The following is a 12,450-nucleotide window of genomic DNA, read 5'->3' on the forward strand; positions in this document are numbered from 1 at the left end:
CATACCAGTGTAGTACATGTACATACAAAAACACATAAATCCATCAAATAAAAGGTATACTTCTATTCTGTTAACTGGCAATGTTATCATTTATTATGATGGATGGCAAGGTCAGGTAGTGGTAAACATCACCACCACAATATGACCAGTTTGTCAAGGTTAGCTACCCTGTAGTCACAGATACACATCCATTGCACATCTTTGGGATAGCCAATATACTTATCTTCCTCCTGATGATGACATGACCAAAGCCACATAACCACTAGTCTTTATAGGGTACAACCCCCCCCCCCCACCACCCAACCCATCAAATCATACTGAAGCTTCTTACACTTCTTGCACATGCAATACTATAATGCACTACACGATTAATTGGTCCTATATGGACGTCATAACTAAAAGCATGAAATTTCAACTGGACTTCAGAATATTTATATTTCCCCTCATAACATATAATTTCATGCTCCATACTTACGATGTTGTCTGTTTGACATCTGTTATTACACACCCAAAAGGGAAATCAACATACCACTCTGTAGCCATTTTAATCTCACTTGCTGCCTCTGCTCTTGATATCTACCCATTGGACAGGAAGAACATCAAAACATTGAACCTTTAGACGGCTTAGCGTGAGCCCCCACTAAGTGGCTATATTTTTACAGCAATGTCAAATGTGATATGCTACCCTAATTTCACCACTATGTCATTAACCTGTTCTTTTCACATTTCTTTTTTGTGACATGTGAGACACAGCTTCGACAATAACTTAGATTCTTTCTTCTTCTTTTTTTTTTTAAGCATTAAAAGAAATTCACAGTGGTGCATAAAGAAACAAATTAGTGGTAAGGCTGTATCTTTTTGTCTTGTTACAATATCCACTGCAACTAATCTGCATGAATCAAATCTATACCTCATCTGCATTGCAACATTACAAAGGGGAAAAAAAGCAAAACAATAATAGTGTATTATTGTGTTAAATCTACGTCATCAGAGCAGGGAGGTGGTTAGGACCTCCCTGATCAGAGCTATTCGATTCTGTACACATTACCCTGCATTGAGATAGAAATGACCAAGATATATAAGCCACTCCTGTTGCACAGTACATGTTTTACTTCAGTATGTAAAACATGAGCTGGTGTGTTATAATACTCCTTTGTATAATAACTGGATACCCAAGTACTCTGAACATGCATTGGGCAATATAGTGTAGTAATCTCATCAACTGCTTCCATGCTGGAGACATAGAGTGATATTCAGTTACTCAGCGGAAATAGAGACACTATAATCAGACACTTGTTTTCCCATGTGCTAGTCATGTCTGCTCCTTTTTAAAGGCACCAATTCAGTGACTACAACTCACCACCATCAGTCGCTCTATGTAAAGTTCATATATATACATATATATATCACATCTCATTGTCTATGTACACATTGATGACTTTACATCCTTCTTTCATTTTCATTCTCTATCATGGCATGAAGTATCTGGATATTGCTTTCTCAAAATCACATTGTACGACCTTTCTAAGAAATAAAAAATGAACTGCATAAATAGACCTCTCATTTGCATATACAATGTATATCATCGCCTGTATAAATATAAACCTTTCTGGCTTTTCATTGCAACCCTTTGAGACAATATTGCTAAGCATTTCAAGAGTAAAGGGCTTTACCAGAAAGCTGATGAGCACTATGCAGAAAATTTGTAATTCTCAGCAATACATGCAATTAGTGCCGACATAAATATACTAAAATAAATGTAACAGATAAAATGCACTTTAGGTATGCCTTTCTAGGCACCTTCTTGACATGAAATATTTCTTTACATTGAATGGCCTTCAAGCAAAGTGAAAAGTCCCAAAATATATACAGAAAAAATGAATGCACTTTATGTAATCTGCCTTTCTAGGCATCTTCTTGACAGGAAATATTTCTTTATATTGAATGACCTTCAAGCGAAGTGAATAGTCCCAAAATATATACAGACAACCACAAATGAAGATTTGAATGTTGACATTAAAGGCACATGGTCCCGGTAGTTTAGTCCAATGCATACACGGGCACACGGCGCAAGTTTCCTATAGAGACCTACACTATCGACTCCTCTTTAGCGCTTAGGCTGTGGCCCACTTCCCCGCGTCCGAAGAAGTCCGATCCACTGTAGTCAGTGGTCCGATCACAGTTTGGCTCATGATTCGGCTGAGGGAATGACAGCTTTAGCAAACTTCTTTTGTGATGTCATAATAAGAAACACATATGCACGCACCCTGGCATTACTACAGACTGCGTGATGCGCAGAGAAGACAACAAAGGCAACGTTACTTAGCAACATCTATGCGCTTTACTCTTAATGACAGCTCAACTTCGGCAATCTTCGTATCAACGCTAACGGTGATCAGCAGTATCATCAACAGCGCCCTCTACACTACCGGGACTATGCACCTTTAACTGATATTGCATATACAAGCATTCAAGATGACAAGCGACTTTCGCCACGTAAAGCACTCTCTACCCTAGACCCCAGAAAACACACACTAATATCCTAAGCACCTTCTTGAATCATAAACACGCCTTGATGAATCATTGCACACATGAATGAATCAAACACGCCCTCTCAGGACAATCACCTTTTGCACTTTGAATAAACGCTGTTAAAATATACAGTCGCAAGAGCAGGGTTACACATGTTCTCATCAAATATAGGATACAATCATGGATTCTAACCTACAACTGGCAAGATTTGCATCTTTTTTTACTCAACAAAATAAGGATGACATCAACATATCGTTGGGTGAGAATGAAAAGGGCAGTAAGTTAGCAAATCTCATAGGCCCGAATTCATGAAGGTGGTAGAATCTTTGTCCATGGTTTAAACCATAGACAAAGACCGTAGTTTTGTATGGAGTGCCAAGTGTCACATGGCCTATTTTGTTACAAAATCAGTCATTTTGTCGACGAAGATGAAATGTTAACTTTTCGACGAAATGACTGATTTCGTAGCGAAATAGGCCATGCGACACTTGTCCATGGTTTAACCCTATTCTAACTGGGCTATTTGAAACCAAGTTTTTACTGAGGGGGGGTCAATTTGACCCCCCCTTCAGATCTCGGCCGCCGATCGCGCAATCGCCGTGAAATTTTGCCTGAAGATAGAGCTGGATGTCAACTACAAGATTACATCATCATACAATAGAAAAATATTGCCTTTCTATTTTTGATAAATTAATTATGCAAATTTGTGCATGAAATCATATTTTCACCTATAACTCCATTAAAAAGACTGGAGGATTGCTAAATTTTTGTGTCAGAGTTCCTCAAGACACATCAAACAATTTTTGTGTAAAAAAATAGCTCAATTGAAATTAATTTCTTTTGTTTTTTATTGTTTTGTTAATTTCTTATGTATTTTATTGTTTTTTCAACCTTTTGTTTTCCATTGTTTTTTTGCCAGAACTTGTTGCAGGCACTTTTTCAGGCTTATCTACACTAGAATTGATAAATTTCAATGGTTAAAAGTTGAAATAATCTAATTTATATCAATTTAACCAAAAAACACAATTTGCATTGGATTTGCACACGATATCATGAATTTGAGCTGTTTTTTGGTTGACATGCATATGCAAAACATTACGTAACTTCAAAATGGTGTACCCGGGCGTCGCAAATTTGGTCTCAAAATATGCGGGAGACTTCAATGAAAAAAGTCGTGAAACGACGCGGCAAAAGCTTTGCACGTTGCGAAATCGTGGCGCGAAACGTCGAGGGGGGGGTCAATTTGACCCCCCCCCCCAGTTAGAATAGGGTTAAACCATGGACAAAGATTCTACCACCTATGTGAATTCAGACCATAGTGTTTGAGAAAACTTTAACACCATTCTCATTCTCAACTGACAATATATTGAAAAGCAACCAAAAATCACAAAAAATACACAATTCTAAAGCAATGGACATAAATGAATACACAAATGTGGGATTTAACATGAAAACTAGTTTGACGATAGGAGTACTACACATGCTGTACTGCTTGTCTGGAACAAAAAGGAAATAGTTAACCACAGAATGAACCATCTCAGATTCCCCCATCCCAATAACCATCTACAATTCTAACAACTGATACAACTCTAAACTGTTTATGTGTATAGGAAATTCAGTCACAAGCATTTGTCCGATCACATAGAATAGACTGTTTCTGTAATTTATTACAATCTATGGATGTTTCTTTTCTTACAGCCAAGTGATAAAACAAAGTATTCCATTCACCTGCTCCCTCTCATCAAGTTCCATAGGCAGAAATTCTTTTTGTTGTTGCCAGGAAGGGCAAGACTCCACAAGCTTTGTTGAGTGTTGAGGGCATTTTTTGTGAACAAAGCATGCATACAATCTGAATACATTACAGAAATGGTATTTTGGAAGGCTCTCAGGTATATAGGGATATTACCTGTGCATTTGAGTGTGCCAAAACAACTGACAGATAAGATTTTGCACAATGTCTTCTCTACTCACAAAATCACTCCACATGTCTACATTTCTAAGCATGTCCAAAAAGAAAGAAAGACACAAATCAAACACAATTCACCCTGTCAATGCTTGTCCAGCAAGCAATCGCAAAGAATACCCTCGAGTGAAAGACTTCAGAAACAAAATCTAACTATGCTGGCACCTACCAACAGAGCTTCAGCAGTCTACCAAAAGACACAAACTTTGTCAAACTATCCCATGTAAGACACTTCCAGTTTGATGAGGCAACTATTGTGAGCATTTTCAGTCCATGAATTCTTGGCACTTACGTGTATATTGGAAAGAGTATGGAAAGGGTGTACTGCCACAAATGTCCATGTATAGGTAGTGATGAATTGATACATTTATTCAGGACAAACAATAACAAAGCCACTATAAAGGTGCATTTGTCATGCAAAAAATCTTGCTGTCAATGGATTTCTCCATACTAAGAACTTGAAAATGACCACTAAAAACAAAAACTCCAGTGAGATATTGCAAAGACAGATCTACATGTGTGAACAAACTAATGCCTTAATGAAAGTCTTCAAAAATTCTTATCAATTTTGTAGCAAGTTTAATTTAACAAGCATCAATACAATCACATGTCAGACTACTTTATCACAATTATGACCCTCTGAAACATTGCTTTTTAGTTTGAAAAAGTTACAAAAATCCACTTTTATCATAACCATTTGAATGTTCTAAGCTCACATGAATTCTGATCAAAGCAAATTTCTGAATCATTACAACTTTGCTGCATTTTCCTATGGTATCATATTCATGAATCAGTGGGTCAAAGTCTTCTTTGTTTCTTGTATGGTTTCCCTCATGGCATTAAACACGTGCCTTCATATGGTGGTTTGAAGGTTGATTTAGAAACATCTAGGTCAATCCTCAGGTCGATGCATAGTGAAGTCTGGATCATGGCTGCAGCAGAATCGGAGCAATTGTTGCTGAAACTGCTCCATGCGGAGATCATTCTACATGTGGGAACAAAAACACACACACACAAAAAAAGGGTTAAAAAAATGATGATTGCTCATCACTGATCAAGTGCTAGCCAAGAACAACAAAGGGATTTTGGTAAAGTAGGCATATGCACAAAGTGCAGGACCAAACCACATATGAGCATCATTTACCAAAAGCAGATCCAGTTGGCAGGAGACAAAGAAACAAACATTACCACTGAAAAGTATACCAAAAATAAAATGAAAAGAGACCTCGGCTTTCTGGCTTCACAGCCCCAGCCTCTCCTTTGTTTTTTCTATCGCAAAATCAGTCTGGCAATGGACTATGCCCACCTCAAACTATACGACTGGAGGATATACGACCTTTCGACAATGAGACCAGGTCATGTGACCTGGCAATGACCACTACGCAACCTGATCTTATGACCTGCAACCTGCCTCCCATCCTTTAGCACACAGCACCCGTGCAGCTAGCAGCTAGCTAGCTAGTTTTAAATGCATGACCACTTGAAAAAAATTCAACATGCCTAAACCTTCCAATCAGGTCATACAACCTAGTCCTACGACTCGACACTTGGGTGTTTGGTAACATCAAACCTACAGTTGGAAGGTTGTAAGACCTCAGGTTGCGTAATGTGAAGTGGGCTTTAGTTTCAGCAAATAATGCCACCAATGATATCAGGTAAATTGTACTATGAAATAAAGTGAAGCACACACATGAGTATTCTGTTGTTGAGAAAAAAGGTTGATTCAGGAAAAAAAAAAGTCCTTAGGATGTCTGCAAATGGGAATCAGAGTAACAAATGCACAAGATTCTTACCTCAGGGCCCAGGTGTCCACCGACATTACCGTCCCTGAAATGGGGGAGAGGGTATACGTTCAGTGCAGAGTAACCTGGTGTTACGTTAGAGAAAGAGAGAGAAACATCTGTTGGTAAAGACTAACAAATGGTAATTCTCATTTACTATTCATCATGGGAGATCACGAGTCCCTTTCATACACAAGTCAGCAATCACCACTGGGATTTTTGTTAATACTATAGTAACCGGCTTCAGTGCTCAAAGCTGATTTGATGTTTCTTGCTTCTATCACTGTAGCTTGTGATAATTGTAAATACATACATCTATGTGAAACAGGCTACTGGGCCCTTATATGATTTCATAAATTTGCAATACTGTTTGGGATACTGTACTCATTATCAACTCCAGTATCTATTTAAGTATATACAAGACCTGTCAACACTATTAAAAAAAAAAGCCTAATTAATTTGCCAAACATTGCTATTCTTATTTTGCATCATATGCCATGTTTCATTTGGATATCTCACACATGGTTCTAAAGTCACACTGTCCACAAAATTGATTACGGTTGGATGGACGGATGATACAAAAACATAATGCCTCCGGCAACACTTCATGGCAGAGGCATGAAAATAGAACTGATGATCACGTGAATATCTTCAATGATACTAGGACCTTTACTTGGTAACGCAGCCATACATACGCTTTGCCTACAACTACGACTAATGCACTCAATTCAGCTTACTCACTTAGTATTACATTGCCATTCCCATTGAGTCTCGAAGTTATTAACACAAAAGATGATCACTAACACAACATACTCTCACCATATTGGGATGTGACAGTTTCTTCAAATAGCCAGATGGCAAGAGTTGCATCATTCTCAGTCACCTCTCTCCGCAGACTCAGCTTGGCATGTGCACTGGCCATAGAGGACCTAAGAGCAAGTAATATCCAACATAAATTTTCTAGTCATATCTAAATGCTCAAGAAATAAGGGCAGTGAGGTGGCTCAGTGGGTAGTGCGTCGGCCTTGCAATCAAATCAATTTGGGTTCGATTCCCCCAAATTTGAGTGCCCCCAAGTCTTGCCGCCCCCTAAAGCACTCCATCCCTCGGATAGGGCATGAAATGGAGGTGCTCGGTGTGAGACAGTCCGAACTCAAAAGATCCCACTTCACTTCAGCGCAAACTGGAGAATGTTAACCTGGAGAACTTATCTGCCCCACATACCCACACTATAATGATTGTGCCAACCTCTCGTGGTTCGCTACAGGTGACTAGCGATAGTCGACATAGAGTATCAACCAGGCACCAGTGCCATAGTATATCAAGAAGAGTTAATAAGACAAGCAGTATACATACTGAACATTGTACATGACCCTCCATTTTCAAAATATAAACAAAAGAAGAGAAAAGGTAATACAAACCAAAACCTAATATTTGGCTGGAAGATCACTGTAAAAAAAAAAATAAAAAAATGATAATAATAATAATTCCCTATCTTCTGAAGATAGAGAACTGATGTGTTGGCCAATTTTGTGGCAGACTAAGGAGAGATTGCATCAACATTCTGAAGCCTTTAAGACAATTTGTCTTTTGGTAAATATACTGTAAAAGCTAATATTTTCGTGAGGGTTTAATTTTCACGAATTTTGCGAATTACTGTTGGATCGCAAATTTAACAGCAAGTGAAAATGTCGCCATCCACAAGGCTAATAGTACACTTACAATAGCCTCAAATTCAATTACCAAAAACAACATCTCGCGAAAATGTCCCAGACCTCTTCATTTGCGAAAATATCTGTACTAAAAAATAACAGCTTATACAGTAATGTAAACAATTTACACAGTACACTTACAATGTCTTCAGAACTGAGGGGGGAAAAGGTGACCCCCTTACGGATGAAGTTCGAACCCTCCTACTACCAATGAAGTAGCCCTTGATCAGCTGCTGGGCTGGCTTGGTCATCTCTACGCTTTGCTGGCTGGCATAAAGGATGAACTAGGAGAAAAAAAGGCAACATCATGGAAAACGATGACAACAATATTAATCATGCTGTTTATGTTGGTTATGTAACAGCGCCAAGAGCATCATTTTTGACGGACTACAGCACTTCATAAGAGGCTACTATTTTTACCTCCGCCAAGAGGGGAGGTTATGTTTTCGTTACCGTTGGTTTGTTTGTTAGTTAGTTAGTTCGTTTGTCCGTGTGCAAAATAACTAAAAAAAATAGTTAACGGATTGAGATGAAACTTGCAGGAAAGGTTGAGAATGACACAAGTAACAAACAATTAACTTTTGGTAGTGATCTGAGAATTTTGGGGGAATTTATGAAGGATTTTTGATATTTTGGCAGGTAGGGTCAATGAATTTGGGAGTTCAGGCTGCACGTATTTGAGGTTTGCATGCGCGCACTAAAGTGCATGCTCTAGTTTCTGCTGGGGAGAGGCGCGCCTCGCATCTGAGGGTTTATGACGTAACAAAGGCTTCTATATTGGGAAATCGGGCGATTTTTCAGTGGGTGAAAATTACTAATCTCTGTGGAAGAGGAAGATCATCAGTGGAAAGTAACTGCTTGGTGGAGGTCTGCGCTCTCGGAGTGCTTTTCTAGTTTATTATTTATTACCCCGAGTGAAAACCACCACAAACCAAATGCACACACACACACATATACACACACGAGTGCACATATAGTCTGAAATCTATATCAAATGGCAGTACATCACGACAAACAATTGAGCAGATACAGCTGATGTTAGCCCCCAAAATTCAGGTGGTGGAACTACTACTCACATGAAACTGGGTGTAAATGAATGAAAAAATTAAATTTATTCACTAGTCTATAATTATGATATCAACAGCTAATGTACTTTTCATTCATAATTGATCTCTACATGGCCAATACCAGTACTTACTTTTCTGAAATCATTGCCGCTGATGATGCGTTGATCTTGGGTTGAGATATCACAAGCACCGATCAGAGCTCTGTGCACCAGACACGCCTCCTTGTAGTCATCCCAACTTTGGTCACTGTTGTCACAGACTGACATCAGATTGAAGCCTCTGTAGGAAATTTCAGATACATCTCACAGTAAGCACATTTGCAATAAATGGCAAATCATATGATTTTTTTTTTTTTTGGGGGGGGGGGGGGGTCAGGGGAGAGGAGGTCACAAAATTTCCACAAAATTGGAAACATTGCTGCAGGAAAGAAAATTATGAGCATGTTTGCATTTCCAACTAGAAATGTCGCTATGGCGACTGATGCCTCCGCCATAATGCATGATTCTCCCAATAGGTGTATAGTACAATGTCTTCACAATGTGTGATGACAGTTTCACATAACTGGCAAAATAAATGTATTGAATGTTCACTTTCCTCAAACTGGGTTTGCTATAATTGTCTAAGAGTGCAGGTACACATATTTGGGGAATTGAGGATTTTTACTTGACTTCTGACCGACCCTGTTATATGTTTATGCATTGAGTAATTTTCAAGGTATGAAGAAAGAGTGTAATTACAGTACAAAATAGATTTTTTTTTTTCATTTAAACCTGACCTTTGATCCTTAACCTTTGACTTTTGACCTTCTGGCTGGAAATTTCCCAGAGAATCTCCATTAGGTAATACAACATGTATATATTTTTTATTAAGTTTTAAAACTAATAATGCAAGCATTGAATATACACTAGTATATGAGGGAAACAGTAAAATTTTGAGGAGTTGACCTTGACCTTTGACCCCTGACTACTGACCCATGACCCATCAATTCCCTAGATAATCCCTGCCAGTCAGAACATGCATATGTACCAGGTTCTATGAAGATACATTAAACCATTTGCGAGAAAGTGAAATTGCAACATTTTCACCTAACCTTTGACCTTTTGACCTTTGACCTTATGACATGAAACTCTCTCTGGAGAATCTTTACGCAGTAGTACATGTCTACACTAAGTTTCAATAAAATACCTTCGGGCATTGCATAGATATGGGGGAAATACCAACATTTTTAGCATTCGACCTTGACCTTTTGACCTTTGACCTCTTGCCAATGTCACTTAAATCTCCTCAACTAATTGCCCCATCATACATCATCCTTGGACCAAGTTTGGTGAAAGCTACTTCATCCAGTTTTGAGTTATCACGTAAACAGATAAATTTTAGGATTTTACCTTGATCTTTGACCTTTGACCTCTGTCCGATTTCACTAAAAAAACTAATCATGTAATTGTTCCATCATACATCATCCTCAGACAAAGTTTGGTGAAATTTGCTTGATCCAGTCTTGAGTTATCGCGTAAACGGATACAATTTCATGATTTGACCTTGACCTTTGACCTTTGACCTTTGGTCGATTTCACCCAAACTCTAATCAAGTAATTGCCCCATCATACTTTATACTTGGACCAAGTTTGGTAAAATTCCAGTCAATATTTCTCAAGTTATCGCGTAAACGAATGCGGACGGACGTACGGACGTACGGACGTACGTATGGACGGACGGACAACCCGAAAACATAATGCCTCCGGCACCACTTCGTGGCGGAGGCATAAAAACCCACAACAAAAATAACATGAGCAACGTTAAAACTGGAGTCCAGCTCTTTGCAATGAGGCAATTACACTTTGGAGTGTCATATGTACTGCTAAGTGTAAATTTAATTTGTACTTTCCACAAATTTGAAAGTTCTTTCTTTCTATCTTCCATTTTTTTTACTGCTTTAATTTTTGAAATGCACCAAAGAGGATTTAAACTAATATGATTTCAAGCTGATAAAATTATAAACTGCCCTACTTGAGCACCTTTGTAGCCTTTCTAAACAATGCAATATGAAAGGGCATTCTGCAGGTCATACATGTAGACACTCTATACACAGGAAGAACCACACAGACCATGAGTGCACTTTACACTGCAAATTCTTCTCTACAGCTGATGAAACAAAACAGTGGCTCTCTCTAGAACTGCAGCTCAATTCATTGAATATATATTATGGAATCACAAACAAGGTTAATAATTCAAAATGGTTTAATAACTATAATGTCATTTTCAAGACATTACCTCATTCACATGCAGAGAATATCTGCAATTTTATCACAAAGCAATCATCCTTTGTTTTTGAATGGTCAAAACTATTTTATAAACATAAAGAGATGTACTTACTCTGTTATGGTACTGCATCGTCCATCAATGCCCTGTAAAGTGAAGCAATAATCATTGAAAAAAATGTATCATGACAAAACATGTAATCATTAATGTCATTAAGATTATCAACCACCTATCAACTCATTACTAGAAATTACAAGTCATTACTAAAATTGCTATTTGTTTATATACAGAAGTGGCATCCACCAGCAGATGATGATTTTCAGACTGAAGTAAATCCTGACAGGAATATAAACGTAATTAAAGATAAGAACACAACCACGGCATGGTTGGAAAACTCTTGGTTGTAATGAATGATCAGTTTCTCGACAGAAGAAACAGAGCTGGGATAAACAACTCATTTTGGGTTAATACTGTAATCCACATTGGCAAAATTGCATGTGGGTGTCACATAGTGTTACACTTGCTGTGGCTTGCAACAACTTATCAAGCTTCAGCATTAATGTCAAGTGTCATTCGCAGACAAAATGCCATATCTGCATGGGGGTACTTCCATTTTACTCTTGGACCTATCACCGATAGAAATTCATGGATAACATCAATCTAAAATTAGAGTTCTAGATGATGAAGTCAAATCTAAAATCCTCACACGAGTAACATCAGTACCGATTAGTACACATGAATGGAAATTATTTCCATCAATGGACATTTGGGATTGTGCAGTAATTGACTAAAACAGAGTTGAGCATCCCTATTTGATAAAGTAATTCTAACATAAGCATACCATCCCATACACAAACATGATTCCATCCACTCAACGAGACATGCATAAATACTGACCTGAGTAGTGTACAGATCTGTGTGTGGCGTCGCTTTGCCGTCGGGGGCAGTGTAACCCCACAAGGTGGACTGCAGGGGGAGAGTAAGAGTGTGCAGAGGGCCAGCCTCCACACTTCGGGGAATTCCCAGGCTGATAAATCCACTCTCTGTGGCTGTATGTGGGTGGATATTGAACACACAGGACATAGGATATTTTCACATCAAACTCAATGATGAGCAAAGCTCTGTAAATGCTG

General features: G+C 38.4%; 1 protein-coding gene across 1 annotated transcript in view; it reads right to left on the bottom strand.

Moving 5' to 3' along the window:
* Positions 1-5,387: 5,387 nt before the first annotated feature.
* Positions 5,388-12,450, bottom strand: part of LOC140235362 (minichromosome maintenance domain-containing protein 2-like) — a 44,632-nt gene continuing 37,569 nt past the window's right edge. The window contains exons 16-22 of the mRNA XM_072315390.1: positions 12,215-12,366; positions 11,432-11,463; positions 9,187-9,334; positions 8,130-8,272; positions 7,096-7,205; positions 6,289-6,362; positions 5,388-5,480 (exon numbers count right to left, since the gene is read on the bottom strand). Of these exons, the coding sequence (XP_072171491.1) occupies positions 5,388-5,480; positions 6,289-6,362; positions 7,096-7,205; positions 8,130-8,272; positions 9,187-9,334; positions 11,432-11,463; positions 12,215-12,366 (752 nt within the window). The remainder of the gene's footprint in view (positions 5,481-6,288; positions 6,363-7,095; positions 7,206-8,129; positions 8,273-9,186; positions 9,335-11,431; positions 11,464-12,214; positions 12,367-12,450) is intronic.

The sequence above is a fragment of the Diadema setosum genome, chromosome 11, assembly GCF_964275005.1.
Source record: "Diadema setosum chromosome 11, eeDiaSeto1, whole genome shotgun sequence".
NCBI classification, from domain to species: domain Eukaryota; kingdom Metazoa; phylum Echinodermata; class Echinoidea; order Diadematoida; family Diadematidae; genus Diadema; species Diadema setosum.